This window comes from Mustela nivalis (genome assembly GCF_964662115.1).
Source record: "Mustela nivalis genome assembly, chromosome: 9".
In the NCBI taxonomy this organism is placed as follows: domain Eukaryota; kingdom Metazoa; phylum Chordata; class Mammalia; order Carnivora; family Mustelidae; genus Mustela; species Mustela nivalis.
This window is the reverse complement of record NC_139028.1, coordinates 72,385,917-72,402,840: the sequence shown is the minus strand read 5'-3', so window position 1 is coordinate 72,402,840 and position 16,924 is coordinate 72,385,917. Positions and strand designations below refer to the sequence as shown.

The 16,924-nt window shown below is 39.8% G+C and overlaps 1 protein-coding gene across 6 annotated transcripts; it reads left to right on the top strand.

Moving 5' to 3' along the window:
- The first annotated feature begins 2,069 nt into the window (after nt 1-2,069).
- On the top strand, nt 2,070-8,630 carry ZBED5 (zinc finger BED-type containing 5). Of its 6 annotated transcripts, none has more exons than XM_082683088.1 (3): nt 2,070-3,384; nt 5,154-5,268; nt 6,332-8,630. In XM_082683088.1, exon 3 carries the CDS (start codon nt 6,473-6,475, stop codon nt 8,555-8,557), a length of 2,085 nt encoding a protein of 694 aa, XP_082539214.1. In that variant the 5' UTR covers nt 2,070-3,384; nt 5,154-5,268; nt 6,332-6,472; the 3' UTR covers nt 8,558-8,630. The 6 variants fall into 6 exon arrangements, with proteins under 6 accessions (XP_082539214.1, XP_082539210.1, XP_082539212.1 ...); XM_082683084.1 differs by having other exon boundaries at nt 6,301-8,630; XM_082683086.1 differs by having other exon boundaries at nt 2,070-3,610; nt 6,301-8,630.
- The last annotated feature ends 8,294 nt before the right edge of the window (nt 8,631-16,924 follow it).

The following is a 16,924-nucleotide window of genomic DNA, read 5'->3' as shown; positions in this document are numbered from 1 at the left end:
GACCTGAGCCGAAGGCAGCGGCTTAACCCACTGAGCCACCCAGTCGCCCTGGTGAAATCTTTATAAGCACCCATGTAACTCTTGTAAATATAATACCAATAAATCAATCTCTTACATATGGTCATTAAATTCGCTTAAGTGTTTCATACATCTTAAAAGTTGACAAAATACACATCACAATAATGATAACTTTCACAAAAATAATGAAAACTGTACTAATTTATCACCTTTATAATAAAGGTTATACACAGTGCCAGACATGGAGATGTACTACTGAGATCCTTTTTTAAGAAGGACTTGCTGGGGCGCCTGGGTGGCTCCGTGGGTTAAGCCGCTGCCATCGGCTCAGGTCATGATCTCAGGGTCCTGGGATCGAGTCCCACATCAGGCTCTCTGCTCAGCAGGGAGCCTGCTTCCTCCTCTCTCTCTCTCTCTGCCTGCCTCTCTGCCTACTTGTGATCTCTCTCTGTCAAATATATAAATAAAATCTTTAAAAAAAAAAAAAAAAAGAAGAAGGACTTGCTGCCCTGCTCAGGAGCAAGTGTAAGATCAGCAGATGGGCCCCAGCTCTCAGCTCACTCAGGCCTGCCTTGGCTGCCATCTTCCCCAGCCAGGGCAGCCCATATATACTGAAGGATGGAGGAGTATGATGGGCAGGGGGTGGGACACTCTGACCTACATTACTGGTTCCAGAGCTTCCTGTCTCATCACACACTTCTGGTAAACCTAACTGCAAAGCGGGACGCCTGGGTGGCTCAGTTGGTTGGACAACTGCTTTCGGCTCAGGTCGTGATCCCGGAGTCCCGGGATTGAGTCCCGCATCGGGCTCCCATTTCCACGGGGAGTCTGCTTCTCTCCTCTCTCTGACCTTCTCCTCGCTCATGCTCTCTCTCACTGTCTGTCTCTCAAATAAATAAATAAAATATTAAAAAAAAAAAACCTAACTGCAAAGCAAATTAACTCATGCAACCAAAACAAATAGAATTACTATCTCAGACCTCTATAGCAACAGGAGCTGCAAATTTGGGGTATCAGTTGAAATTCTTGCCACTGCTTCCAGTGATGATTTTACTCGAGCCCCATGCAACAAACGGAGTTCCTTTTTAACAATAAGGCTCTACCCTCTTACCCAATATTTTTCTATAGTCTTATTCACAATAGTTTTCTAATGCGAGTTTGCAAGTGCATTTGCACAAACACCATCTAGACCCACAGGGTTATAGTTCCTACAACCAGCACTGCACGTAACCTAAGCTCTGGTACCAATTAGATTTGGGAACTTGAGCAAGTTATTATCAATCTGCTCAATTTCCTTATCTGTAAAATAGGAACAATCATCTGATAGGGTTGTTGTGTGTGAAAAGTAAATGAGTTAATTAACCTTAAAAAGTGTGCAGAACAGCCCCTGGCTTGTACTATGTACTCAGTAAATGTTAGCTATTATCATTATTGGTCTGAGTACTACATTGTTTATATATATTCTAAGCTGACTCATCGACCCACATTACATGATAATTTATTGACTAAGCAATTACAGAAAAAAAAACTCTTATGTTTCAAGTCCTTAATTATCAGACTCTTCAGATGTTTAAGACATAGGTTAAGTCCTAGACTTTAGTTAAACTTGTTTAAGTGCTATTTTTCCCATCAACTCAATGTTTTAGATTTTCTCAGTTCTTGAAGATGGAAACCAGATGTGAAGATTAAATGGAGAACTTATATGTAAAAGTTTATTCTGAAATATAAAACATATAAAATTATGGGATACTCTTCCAATGTTATTATCGAGTTAGACAACTCCTGCAATGACAAAAGGAAACTCTTTGCTCTTAAAATAGACCTGCATCGCCCTTCCCAAAAATGATTCCCACCTTTTTTTTTTTAAGATCTTATTTTTTTTATTTGAGAGAGAGAGAGAGCACAAGTAGGCAGAGCGGCAGGCAGAGCAAGGAGCCCAATACAAGAATCGATCCCAAGACACTGGGATCATGACCTGAGCCAAAGAAAGCCACTTACCGACTGAGCCACCGAGGTGTCGCTGATCCCCATCCTACCTTTGACCATGAAGTTCAAACTTGAAACTTTGATTATTTGATTTCACAGAAATAATTTTTTTTTAATAATGAAGATACACGGATAGCTTATTATAGGTTAAAAATCTGAAGACGCTGAATTGGCTTAAAAATATTTAGGACCAAATGCTGTCTTCTATTATCGTCCAGGGAGATCATCTACACCGTCCTCCTGAAAATTTTAAGGGGTGGGCTTCTTCCTACGCCTAAGAGATTTGTTCACATATGGAAGAAGCGTGTTTAAGAAAAACAGAAGCCGCCCTTGCTTTTGACCACAAGCCGGGGATTTTGTCTTTGAGAGCAGTGCCTGAAAACAGGACCCAATATTCACTTAGCTATTTTCAGGGGCCGACAAAGGCAAAAATATTACAGTGGGACCTACTGTTCAATGCTACTCGTGCTTAAACAAATTACTCCTAGACGCGTATATATTTTAAGGGGCCAATTTGGAAAACCCAGCTTCTGGTCTCCACGACAGATCGCCAAGGGAGAAATAACACAGCCCGCAACCTCTGCTATGCTGTCTTTCCTAACAGCGGAGGGGCGTGGGAGAGCAGCAGGCTTAAAGCGCCCGAATGCTGCAGAGAACAGACGGTGTAGTCCTGCGGGCCGGTCGGCGCGTGCAGGCCGCCTAAGGCCCCCTCCCGGAGGGTGCCAAGCGACCCGCCGTAGGACACAGCGGAGACGCCGCTATCCCTACACACTCCTACACGGCAGCCCCGATTGCATCCGGGGTCACCCGAGAGCTCCCGCGCGAGGCTCAGCTCGCCTGAGAGCCCCCTACACAGGAGCGTCGGGAGGGACGGGGAAAGAAGGCGTCTCCAGCCCCACTCCAGAAGGAAAACCAGCGAGAAAGGGGGCGGCTGCGAAACCTGAGCCTAGGGTGCGGCTCGGAAAACAAAGAGGTCGTGAAAGCAGCCGCAGTCGCGGTTCCGCGCGCTCCTAGGGGTAACTGCGAATCACACAAATCGCCGCCGCTTGGGCAGAACGCCAGTGCTACAAGCATGCAGATTCCTGGAGGCCAGTCCAGCCTCATGGGACAACTAACTCTGTCTGGCAGTACCCGGGAACCTGCATTCTAAACAAGCAACCGGGCTACAAGGAACCCAGGGAAGTTTGAAAACAATCGCTTCACGTCCTGCACCAGCGGAGACACCCCGCTCGCCCGAACCCAGCACCACCGCGGCCGCCGGGGCGCGTATCAACCGAGCTTGGTCCTTTCCTTTGGTCCCGCCCCACTGCTCCGCGTGGATTGGTGGCGGAGAGCAGCTCTGGAGCTGATTGGGCGGTAGAGGAGTCGCTCGTGGAGACCGTAAGTTCGTCTGCTCCAGAGTGCTAAATTTATCTTCAGAGGAACGACCGCGCCAGCCGCGAAGCGGATCTCTATGGAGGTGGCATAGGCGGTATCCCCGAGCTGAGAGCATCACCCTGTCCCCGAATCCTTCCTCCCTCTGTTTTGTTTTTCATTCCCCCCTCCCTCCCTCTCCCCTTCCAGTCCGCGACGACTGGCTCTTGACCCTGTTCAGGCCTCGGTGAAGGTGAGGACCAGGGCCGCCACGGCGGCTGAGCGGTGCGCTCTGAAATGGCTGCTGCCTTGAGCTGTTTAAAATGGCGGCCGCAGACTCAGCTGGGGACCGCGGCGCAGCCCAGCAGCCCAGCCGCAGCGAAGACCGGTCTCCATCACTGATGGAGGTGACGTAGAGAGATAGTGTTGGGTGCTGAGGAAACCGCCCGGGGACGCGAGAGAAGAGTTTTGGAGGCGAGGGTGGGCGAGCCCCCAGATGTGGCGGGTCTGCTGGCAGCGCGCACCTGTGACAAGGAGGCGTAGCTGGCCCAGGCAGCACATCGAAGTGACCGTTTAAAGAAGCATGTAGGTGCTGGAAAGGGCAACCGCCCCCACCTTTGCCTGGGCTTTCTGACTGGACTGCACTCTTAACCCGGCCCTCCTGTCCCTGAGGGTGGTGTTCATAGCTGGAACAGCCCGAAGGTGGGGGTGAAGGGATGGTGTTACCTGTCAGTTTAACCCAGAGAAGAGACAAAAGAACAGGGTTTCTCCCCAACCCCCAACGCCTGCCAGCCTTTTCGGGTAATGGAATAGAAACTTGACTCTCGAGGGAGTCTAGACTCTTTGTCCTCGAGAGATTCGGGAAAGCGCCTCTAGAAGAGGTGGGGATGAGGCCTTCCGTGAGGAAAACAAAGCTTCTTACTCCATTGTGTCCTCCTCGGGTAGCCAGGGAGAGGGCTTCTAACCCCAATCAGCAGCTCCACGAAGTTCTCTGTTGTTAAATTAAAATCGGGTTGTGGAAATGAGAATCTACTGCTCTTTTGCTCCCAGTAATGGAGCAGGGCTTTCTGCTGCTGCAGTTTGAAACCCTCGACTGTCTGGCAGTTGTAATCCATTTCTCTCTGCCACCCGTTAGTGCTTGGGAAATTTATTCAGGCACACACAAGGAATGGCTAGGTGCGTGGGCTCTGCAGCGCCAACTTTTTGGGTTCTTTTCTTAGTTCTTCACTTACAAGATGTATTAAGTTAGCACATGACTTCTCAGTCTATTAGTTCATCTCTTAAACTTGGTCAATACTAGTCCCTGACTCTCGAGTTTAAGGCTTAAATGAGATAATCTATATGAGGGATCTAGCAGTTACAAGCATAGTAAACAATGATCATTCTATAAACATTAGTAACCTAACAGGAAATTGGTTGAGGGGACAAAAAGGGTTATAGCAAAAATGTGTACTTCATACAACACTTCCTGGTATAACTCTATTTTAGATTACTTTCAATGCTTGGTTTTAGAGACATTAAAATGTGACCACTTTTAAAATTAGCTTTAGTTTTTGAAAGTGTTACGTGTTTCTGTGAAGTCAGTGGTTGGGAGGGTGTCTCAAAACGATGAAAGAACAAGAGTATTAAGTGAGATGAAAATATTAGCATTTTTACTGTGCTAGGCTTCTTCTGTTTCAGTCCACTGCATTGCAGTGATTGCCTGGATCTAAAATAAATTGTAATGAAGGATCATCTTAGGGGTTTATAGTTAGTTCTGCTTTTACAGTGTCTAATTTTAATTTTTCTCATTCTAGGCTTTTGGTTACTCCCTTTCCACCCCATCCCTTAATTTTATTCTTTTGAAGAGTCTGCATGTCAAGCTGCCAAGGTGGAGAGTGTGATTGCAGAAGGGAGTACTTCTCATTTCAGGTATCTTACCATCTAGCTATTAATAGGAAAACCATTTGCTGTAGGATGTGACATGAAAATTCAAAGCTTACTCTGTAGCCAAATCATAAAATAGGAATCAAAAGCAGATATATTTGGATATACACTAAATATGTATGCCTTAGCCTACAAAGTTACTAGTCATCTTTAAAGGATTTAAAATTTGCATTACCCTTCTTTTAATTATGATTTTAAAAACTGTATGAGGAATAAACCTATTAAAATAAGAGTTTATTTTTTCTAGGTCCTGGTAAAGTCTTCACCTATAGTATAACAGAATGTACTATAATAGAATAATCAGTAAAATATACATTACTTTCAATGGGTATTAATTTGGATGATATAAGTATTTATGTGATTTTAATTCCAGAGAATTAGTAGCTTGCTTTTGGTCTACATTGTATTTTTCAGTGTTAGCACAGTATTTAGGATACAGAATTCGGTGTCCTGCAAAACTTTCAACTGCGTTTGTGTGTCTTTAATATAGTTTATCAAGATAGTCACTAGTCCTGGTAGGAGGCTTCAGATGTATAATAATATCCATAGTGAATGTATCTAGTGGCAGTAAGTATCCAGAAGCTAAAAGCTATATGCCATGAGAAGGGGTTGGTAAATTATGGCCCATGCTGTCTGTTTTTGTAAGTAGAGATTTACTGGACCACAGGTGTGTCCATTCTTTTTGTATTATGTCTGCTACTATGCTGCAACTACAAGGTTGAATAGTTGCAGCAAAGACCATATGGCCCATAAAGTAAAAAATATTTACTGTATTGCTCTTTACAGAAAAAGTTTGCCAACCCCTGCTGTGGGACATATTCCTCAAGGTCCCTTCGTTAAAAATGTACTTGCTTACTTCATTATTTCTTACCCCAGTGGTTCCCAAGGTGTGTTTTCTAGAACATTAATACTCTCTACGTTAATAAGTGTTCTGAGAAAAAGATCAATGCTAACAATCGTTTTCTTTATACTTTATTTTCAAATATAAGTTTAAGACTACTAAACTCATTTCTATAGCTTTATTTTTATGTGATAATCTACGTTTAAGAAAAGGTGTGCCATACCTGAGAGCACCAGGAAGTCGCATGAGAAATCACCTGATACACGAACGTGTGATGTTCCATCTGCGCATTGATGCATAGGCAGCATTTACAAATTAACTGATGTGTTGCTCTGTATCATCTCTTTGATGATTGCTCATCTTCTGTGTATCCTGTTGTATAATTTCAACACATTTGTGATACTCAATGTTTATTCTAAATTAACCATGTTTTGTACCACAAACACATTGCCTATGGATCTGTTGTTGAAACAAGGAAGTCTTAAACAAGAAGTAGAATCTTTTTGTTACCAAATTGTGTCTGAATCAAATGATCAAAAGGTTGGAATATTACAAAGCGAGGATGAACAGTTGCAGCCTTCAGTTTCTAAAAAATCAGAAAGTGAGCTTTCCAGGGTCAAATTTATGTCCAATTCCAACAAAATAACAACATTTAGTAAGAAACCAAAAAGAAGAAAATATGATGAAAGTTACTTGTCTTTTGGATTTACTTACTTTGGAAATAGAGATGCACCTCATGCTCAGTGTGTGTTATGTAAGAAAATTTTATCAAATAGTTCTTTGGCCCCTAGTAAACTTCGAAGACATTTGGAAACTAAACATGCTGCCTACAAAGACAAAGACATAAGCTTTTTCAAGCAACATCTTGATTCACCTGAAAATAACAAACCTCCAACACCTAAAATTGTCAATACAGATAATGAAAGTGCTACAGAGGCATCATACAATGTAAGTTACCATATAGCCCTGAGTGGAGAGGCTCATACTATTGGAGAATTGCTTATCAAGCCTTGTGCAAAAGATGTTGTGATGCGAATGTTTGATGAACAATACAGTAAAAAAATAGATGCAGTACAACTATCAAATAGTACTGTTGCACGTCGAATTAAGGATCTTGCTGCTGACATTGAAGAAGAGCTTGTTTGTAGACTGAAAATTTGTGATGGGTTTTCACTGCAGCTAGATGAATCAGCTGATGTGTCAGGACTGGCTGTGCTGCTTGTGTTTGTTCGTTACAGGTTTAATAAATCTATTGAGGAAGACCTACTCTTATGTGAATCTTTGCAAAGTAATGCTACTGGTGAAGAAATTTTCAACTGCATCAACAGTTTTATGCAGAAACATGAAATTGAATGGGAAAAATGTGTTGATGTTTGTAGCGATGCTTCTAGGGCAATGGACGGGAAAATTGCTGAGGCTGTCACCTTGATAAAATATGTGGCTCCCGAAAGCACCAGTAGTCACTGCCTATTATATAGACATGCACTAGCGGTTAAAATAATGCCTGCATCTCTGAAAAATGTGCTAGATCAGGCAGTACAAATCATCAATTACATTAAAGCTCGACCACATCAATCCAGGCTACTAAAAATTTTATGTGAGGAAATGGGTGCCCAGCACACAGCACTTCTTCTGAATACAGAGGTGAGGTGGCTTTCCCGAGGTAAAGTCCTCGTAAGACTTTTTGAGCTTCGTCGTGAATTGTTGGTTTTCATGGATTCTGCTTTTCGACTATCTGATTGTTTAACAAATTCATCTTGGCTGCTAAGACTTGCATATCTTGCAGATATTTTTACTAAATTAAATGAGGTTAATCTATCAATGCAAGGAAAAAATGTAACAGTTTTTACAGTTTTTGATAAAATGTCATCATTGTTAAGAAAATTAGAGTTTTGGGCTTCATCTGTAGAAGAAGAAAATTTTGATTGTTTTCCTACACTCAGTGACTTTTTGACTGAAATTAATTCTACAGTCGATAAAGATATTTGTAGTGCCATTGTGCAGCACCTAAGGGGTTTGCGCTCTACTCTGTTAAAATATTTTCCTGTAACAAATGACAATAACACTTGGGTTAGAAATCCATTTACAGTAACTGTTAAGCCAGTCTCATTAGTAGCACGGGACTATGAGAGCCTGATTGATTTAACATCTGATTCTCAAGTGAAACAAAATTTCAGTGAACTTTCACTAAATGATTTTTGGAGTAGCCTAATTCAAGAGTACCCAAGCATTGCGAGGCGTGCAGTTCGTGTACTTCTTCCTTTTGCTACAATGCACCTGTGTGAAACGGGATTTTCATATTATGCCGCAACAAAAACGAAATACAGGAAAAGACTTGATGCTGCACCTCATATGCGGATTCGACTTAGCAACATTACACCTAATATTAAGCGGATATGTGATAAAAAGACACAAAAACACTGTTCTCATTAAAATTAAGAGGGTTTTGCATGTCTCTTGATAACCAAATATAAGATGAAAATAAAAGATGATTTCATCTCTGCTATTTCGGGGTTTTAAATAAAATGATTCATATTTTTTATACTTCTTAGATTATAAGCTAAAGAATCAGAAGTTTTAAGTATGTATTATTATTGTTATTTCTTCTTCACATTGTGATTTCAAAGAATCCATGGTCTTAACTTTGGGAAAGGTTAATTCACAAGACTTAATGTATAGGTCTTAAAATAATGTATCTCTTTAGGATCTAATCACTATGAATCCTGCCAAACCCCCGGCTCTCCAATCACATGGAATGCCTTGCCATTCCTTGAACACATCACACTGTTGCATGCTTTCAGGTCTCAAAAAATATTCCTTCCCTTTGCTTCCTGACAAACTCCTATTTGCTTTTGAATAGTTTGACCTAATTTATCATTGGTACTTTAATTCTCTGTGTCTTTCTGTTTTGGCCCTATTTTTTGTGGTGTCCCAGTTGTGAACTCTTGGTGGCCTCATGATTCCCAGTGTTAAATGGACTAAGCTCTTACAAGGTCTACTCAGCTCTGTGTGTCCATTGCCTAGCAAAAGGCCTTATTAAAGTAAAATTCCCAGTAAAGGAAAAAATTCTGGTGAATCAACAAAAAATGGAATAGGATATGGTAGTTTATATTTGTATATCTGCATTGTAGAGAATGTTAGTTACACTTTGTGGTTTTGGCTCATTTATTCTTTTACCTAGAATTCAGGTCATTAGTCAGAAGTCACTAAATAGTAATACATCTTTGATCCAAGCTCAGCTATTGGGGGAGGGAAGTATGAAGAATGTTACCAGATATTTTCGTTGTTTCTCAGTTCCTATGTAGAGTATTGTAAATTCCATATACTGTAGACTAATGAGGTTTTACTGTACTTAAAGAAAATAATTAGATATGAAACCCCTATCAGTTAATCCTTAGAATTCTATGAAGGAGGTCTGACTTTGCTGTCCCTACGATCTCTGCATCACATCTACATATCTTGGGTCACCAGCTCAGTGTCCTATATTTTGTGTTTCTCCTATGTAGGTAGCTAGTATATATTTAGTCTCACTTATTCAAACCCAGTTTTCATTTTGGAGAGTAGAAGGACCTCCCCTCACAAAGCAGAATGTGGTAGCACGACTACATTGGGGGACTTGCTTCTCTGCATAGCTAGCTATTTAACATTGGGTAGTTTGAGCCTTCCTGTTCCTCAGTTTTCACATCTGTAAAATTATGCCTTCTTTGAGGGTTATTAATAGGGTTAAATGAGTATGTATCTAAAATTCCTAACAGGTCATAGGAAAAGATATACAGCGTATATTAGTTCTCTTCTATATCCAATCATGTCCCGTTTAAACTTTACTTACACCTTCACTTCTAGTCTGGGTTTTTGTTCTCTGGCATCTTAACAGTCCTCCAGTCCATGGGACCTGACCCAATCTAAGGCAGCAAGATTAAGCATTGCTAGCCCAGGTTTTGTCACATTAATCACCCATTTTATCTTACTGGATGCTTGTATGTTCTCAGTAATCTTTATAGCAATCCTGTGGGATTAAGTAAGTTTTGAATTTGCCTAAGGTCACATATGAAGTAACAGAATGTAATTTAAAATGTTGGGGTCCCTGACCGGTTCAGTCAGCACAGCATATAATTCTTGATTTCAGGGTCTTTGAGTTCAAGGTGCACATTGGATGTGGAGCCTACTAAACAAAACAAAGAACAGTGTTTTCCCATAGAAGGTACTTTTTATGGTCATTGCCTTTCAAACTTTATAAAGAGCATCAAACAGTGACTTTTGGAGCATAGCTAAAACTCCCTACTAAAGTCTGGGCATTTCTTTGAAATCCTGTATTTTCTTCTCCAGATTCACCTAAAATTAGCTGTCTACTTCAAAATATGACTGCTTACTTTAATATAAAACTGTGTAAAAATAGGGATTAAGTTGCTGTCAAGGAAAATTATTCTCAAGAAAGATTCATAATTGCTCTTACATGCAGTACTTTTTGTCAGCTAATCCTAGAATTAAATCTACCCTAATTTGAGAGGCACACATAATGCCATAATATCCCTGTCTGGCTGATACCTCAAGTTTGATAATGAGACTCGTGATTACTGAACCTGAGCCCTTAAGTTTATTTGTTTAGGGTATCATCCTATTGAGATATAATACCTCTCTTTCTTGCCGGTTCTTTACTTGGAACCTCCTCTGAGGGTCTAGATCCTTCATTAAACCCAAGTCTGTTGACTGGGACCCTGCTATCTGATAATAGACCACTTTATTGCCAACCCCACCCAACTTGATTCTCAATGCCAATTTCTCATCTGTTCTGTAACCTCTCAGGCTAACCTATGGATACCATGTATGGCTAGTTGAGAGTGGACTTTTAGCACCTGAAGGTGGGCCTGGGACCTGTTGGGTGATGGGCAAATGTAGTTCCAGACAGCAACTTCTTTATTACCCTAACCTACTGTAGGTACCATGACTGAATCCCAGAACAGAAGATTCTTATCCTTCATATTTAAACCCTATCTACCCTTCAGACTTTGCCTTTCTTAAATAAAAGCAAAGCAAATCTTGAGCACTGTTAGTGCTCCCTAAGATTCCAGATACTAGAGGCTCTTTATGGAGCTAGAGGGAAGTCTCATAAATCCTTTCACCCAAGAAAGGAAACAACTCTTAAAGGAAGAGATTTGGGGACTAAAAAAAGACTCTTAGGGCATCCTCAAATGACAGCTAACCTTTCTGCCTATGCATGAAACAGTTCACCTAGTGCTATCTAACCCAAAAGGACTTTTCCACTTTGAATCTAAAGTAACTGAAATTGTAGGGTTCCTAGCTGGCTAAGTCAGTAGAGAATGTGACTCTGTCTCAGGGTCATGAGTCTGAGCACAACATTGGGCATACAGTTTACTTAAAAAATACTAGTAATGAAAATTAAGGTAAATGAAATTGCCTTGATTTCTTAATGAGGATTGCTTCCTAGTACCACACACAAATAAATCCACTGATTGTCATTTTTTGTTTCTAGGACTTCTTTAGAATCATTCATAGAACTTAGTTTCTAATCGTACAAAATGTGCTCAGTGATTGAATTCCCTACCTTAAAAGTTAAAGTATTAAGTGTAATACAATTTATACTGTAACATTATAAAAATCAGCTTTAAAGTTCTTTGGCTGCCTTAACAATGCAAAGCAATAACTATTCTTTGCCTATCAAAGACTACAGAAGTGACATTTTGTAAGTAAGCTCCCATGTTTCCCTAAAAATGCAGTATTACTTCCAAAAATATAATTTATCCACAATTCTTGAAAGAATCTCTCAGCAGTGTAAATCTAGGTGCCTCTGGAATTTATTCATGTTCAGTACTTTCATTTTTTTTAAGTTGGTATAGCTACACTATTAATTAGTACAATGGAAAGAATTCTAAAGCAGGTGTCAAGAGACTTGGGTTCTGCAACTAATTAACTACCTTAGATAAGTTCATCCTCTGTAGTCCTTAGTTTTTGATTAAACTAAAATGAGCTCTAAAGTTCTTGTCAAATAGGATCTAAATTTAAGCCTCAATAAAGATGTGCTCAGTTATTTGGAATATGGGGGTTTTTTCCCTAGAAGCCAAGCTTTTTTTTTTTTTTTTTTTACACTTATACTTTTTTTTTTTTTAGTTTCTTTTCAGTGTAACAGAATTCGTTGTTTATGCACCACACCCAGTGCTCCATGCCATATGTGCCCTCCATAATACGCACCACCTGGCTCTCCCAACCTCCCACCCCCCTGCCCCTTCAAAACCCCCAGACTGTTTATTTTAGAGTCTATAGTCTCTCATGGTTCATCTCCCCTTTCCAATTTCCCTCAACTCCCTTCTCCTCTCCATCTCCCTATGTCCTCCATGTTATTTGTTATGCTCCACAAATAAGTGAAACCATATGATAATTGACTTTCTTGGCCTGACTTAATTCACTCAGCATAATCTCTTCCAATCCCGTCCATGTTCATACAAAAGTTGGGTATTCATCCTTTGTGATGGAGAAGCCAAGCTTTTCAATGAATCTTTAACCATAATACTTTCTACCAACCAAATGATAAAAATTTATATATTGCCCCACCATGGAAACTTAACTGGGAAGGGAATGAAGTGCTCTTTTTGGAAGGGAGATATACTTTGAAATTGAGAAAACATTGGAAGAATTAAAATATGCTTGGTTATGACTGTATTGGGATCCAGTATAGATTAAATAATTAAGTGTCAGACAGGCTGCAATAGAAATTGCTGTCCCCAGCATCTATTTTCCTCTTCTAAACTGTATCAGTTTTCTTTCAGGTATCCATTTTTTTCTTATGTAATCAGTGTACTTAAGCGACAGCTAACTAACTCCACTACAGTTTAGGGAGTGAACCTACTATGCCTAAGATGGTGGCTTTCAAACATTTTTTTACCCCAATTCATAAGAAACAGATTTTACATTATGATCCAGATGTGTATGTGTGAGCACCAGTTTCATAAAATAGTATATGTGCAATGCAATCTCAAATCTATTTAATCTTTTAAATGATGATTAGGACCCAAATATTAATTTCATGATGCATTCTTGGGTTACGGCCCACCATTTGAAAAACATTGGTCAGTGTAATGCCATTGCACTTACAAAAATTGTTCAGAAGCCTGGATCAAAGTTTACTAAGGCATAGTATTACTCTGACCGCAGGAATTGGTTCAGAATTTCATGTGACCCAGTACAGTCTAGTGAAAAGCAAGGGCAGATTGTTTATTATAAGGACTTTGAGAAAAGATGTATCCTCAGTTAATAAAGGTCCTATGTACTTGGGAGACCTAGAATTGCATCTCTCTAGCCCAAAGATAAACCCAACACATAGAAGAAGGGAGAGCCAGTAACATAGTAAGAAATGAAACCAGAACCCTGACTGAACCATGCTTCATCACTATCCTGCCTGTAATTTTTTTGTTATGTAGGCTAATAAATGCCCTTTATTGTTTAAGATAGTTTCATTGGATTTTCTATTAATATTGGCACAATCATCGTAACATAGTAGTCTAAAGGGAAAGCAATATAAAACTAGAATTTATTGGTCACCTTAACCACAATGATGAGATGAGTGCCATCCCAAACGGATAGCCTGATCTCTTGTTATTTAGCCATCTACCATATCATTCAGAATTCTGCCATGGGTAGTATTTTATAGATGAGAAACAAAATCCATGCATATATTGACATTATTAGGTATCATCAAATACCTTTTATTTCTCTTAGTGGGACAGCTTGATAAATGTATTTTACTTACTAGCTAAGATTAGGCTAGTCGTGAATCAGGTATGTGCTTTAAATTAGAAATTAACTTGAGAACAAACTTGTTTATTTTTCCTTTAATTTGTTGAAAACCCTTGTAAATACGGTATGATTTTTTTTTAAGTTTAATAAGAGAGTATTAAATGAGTTAATCTGAGAAGTCTTAAAGAAAGTGACATTTGAGCTGAAGCCTGAGCGATAAGGAGCCTTTCAAATGAAGGATTGGGAGAAGAATATTCCAGATGGAGAGAAAGCAAATGCAAGCACCCTGTATCAGAAAAGAGCTTGGTATGTTTGAAGAACAGAAAGATTAGAATGTATGGAATAAAGAGCACCATGAGCATGATGGAAATCAAAGATGTAGGAATGAATCAGATTTCTTAGGTGATTAGAGGCCAGTATAAGGAGTATGGATTTTATTTCAAGTACAATGGGAAGCCACTGTGGTTCTCAAACAGGAAAAGGGGTTGGAGTTAGGTTATCATCTCCAAGGGGTATTTGTAAATATGTCAGAGGGCACTGAGGGAAGAGCTGTTGTCATCATTAGTATAGACAATATCCATTCTGTAGAACCCTATCTTTCGAAGAGCTCAAAGTTAGGTGATACTGGGCACTTAATATACTTCCGAGGAGACCCAGGACTTTAGAGACCCCTTTAGGAAATGTATGTATTTGTTGAAGGATTCTCCATTTCCAGTCTTAAGACCAGGGAACATATGTTGGATTTCTTTTCATCCCATATATCTCCATGCTAGGTTTTCTGGCACAAATTTGCCAACTATCTAAATTTGGAAGCATGTAAAATTTAATGGTGATAATATTTTGTCATAAGTGTAATGCATTAATCAAACAAAGGTCCATGATGTATAAAAATGCACAGATTTGGCCTTAAATATGTTTTTATTGAGTGAAGAGATGATATTAGGTCTTTAAGCCTCATCTAATAAACTCTTCATGCTACCACCATGTCCTTTGGGACATGCTATCACCTTTCCCCTGTCCCTCAAGGAAAAGACTTCCAGAATTTTTGGTAGAAGAGCAAAAGGGACTCACCCTTGGGAATTTCACTGTTGGAATTATTTTTAAACTTAATTTTGAACTCCTTCCACCAGATGATTTTAGGATTTCTTATAAAGAAGTAGTGCCTACCTCCCTGCCCAAAATATGCAGGGAAACTCTAGTCTTAATGATAAGAGGACTGAATTGGTTTGGGAATAACAGAATAAGATTTTGTTCCAAGGCTTTTCACCATGTTACAAAAACTATATTCTATTTTTTAAGTTTTATTTATTTAAGTAATCTCTACACCCAATGCAGGGCTTGAGCTCACAACTCCCAAGATCAAGAGTCACATGCTCTTCTGACTGGGCCAGCAAGGTGCCTCCAAAAACAATACTTTAAAAACCACTATTGAAGGACACCTGGATGGCTCAGTCATTTAAGCATCCAAATCCTGATTTTGGCTCAGCTCATGATCTCAGGGTGGTGAGATAGAGCCCAAGATTGGGCTCTGTTCTGAGTGTGGAGCCTGCTTAAGATAGTCTTGTTGCCATCTCCCTATGCCCTCCCACTCTTGCGTACGCATGCTCTCTCCTTCCCTCTCTAAAAAAAAAAAGTCACTCAGGTCAGCAGGCTGGCTCAGTAGTGGAACATGCAACTCTTGATCTTGGGGTGGTGAGTTCGAGTCCCACGTTGGATATAGAGATGATTTTTAAAGAAATTATTTTTTTAAAGATCACTCTTGATGTAAATTTCCCAAGCACTTCATAAGTGTTAAGCAATTCTGTGGTAGGTTATATAACCATGATACAGCTATGGAATAATTAATTGCTAACATAGAGTACTTTGGGTTTACAGAAGGCCCTTTAAAATGCAAATTTTTATTCTACATAAATGAAAAGGTTAGACATCATCTTTTAAAAGAATTAGGAAGTCATGTATATTGTCAAAGCCTCAAATACTTTTGGAAGCTCCCATGTTCACTCAGCAACATTCGTTCATTCACTCTTTTTCCCCTTCCCAAGCACCTATTTAAGGAGGTAGCAGTAAAGATCACTCTAGAACAGGTCTACCTTAACAGCAATTCACTTTCAAGTACCCATTCCAGCTTTTAAATATAAATATGGTCTATCAAAGCACCATAAATTGACCAGACAGCTGTCATTGGGAACTAAGCCAATATCCCTTTCCCGGAAAGCTTTGGAAAGAAATTTTTCTCTGACAAACTGTGTACTTGTTCTAGAAAACAAGGTACTCTCAAGGCTTCAGTGTCAAGTCAGGTACAATACAGACAGAGCTCTAGTCTGTTGTGAGCTTGAAGTTCTGAGTCTTATTAATTTTACAGTAAATTGATTACCACTTAGGAGGTTCTCAGTGTTCCTGAAATCATCTAATAAGTCCAGCACTCCTTAAATAGTGCAACACCAATAAATCGTACTTGTTTCACTTAATTTTGTACTCTAAAAAAGCAGACTTTTATCAACTAAACTCTGCCAAAATGAGAGATGAATAGAGCTTATGAAAGAAAGGCCTGAAGTTCAAACTTTATTTTCTTAAACCCTGTTATGAAAACCACTGAAGAATTGTTTGGTGTATGCATGGAGCATTTATCTAATATTTAGCCAGTCAAACACTGAAACAACCGTGGCTCTACTCATGGAGATAGTGTGTCAGATTCCACAGTTAAGAGCTCAATCCTACAAGACGGATCTTCAGATACCAATAGCAAGTCCAGGTTGTCAACCTAGCAGCTGGCTAAAGATCATATATTCCCACAACTCTCTCCTCCAGTTCAATTACTTTGCTAGAGCTGTTCACAGAGCTCAGAGAAAAATTTACTTACCTTTACCAGTTTATTATAGAAAGATGTAAGTAAGGAACAGCCAGATGGAAGAGATGCACAGGGCAAGGTATATAGGTTGGAGCAAGGAGCTTCCAGGCTCTCTTGTGCAGCCCATTCTCCCCACACCTTAATGCGTTTACTTACCCAGAAGCTCAGTTTGTTCACAAGTTTTTACAGAGAGTTAATCTGTA

Excerpts from the sequence above, each read along its gene's own strand:
- ZBED5 (XM_082683088.1), top strand. The coding sequence starts at position 6,473 with ATGATTGCTCATCTTCTGTGTATCCTGTTGTATAATTTCAACACATTT.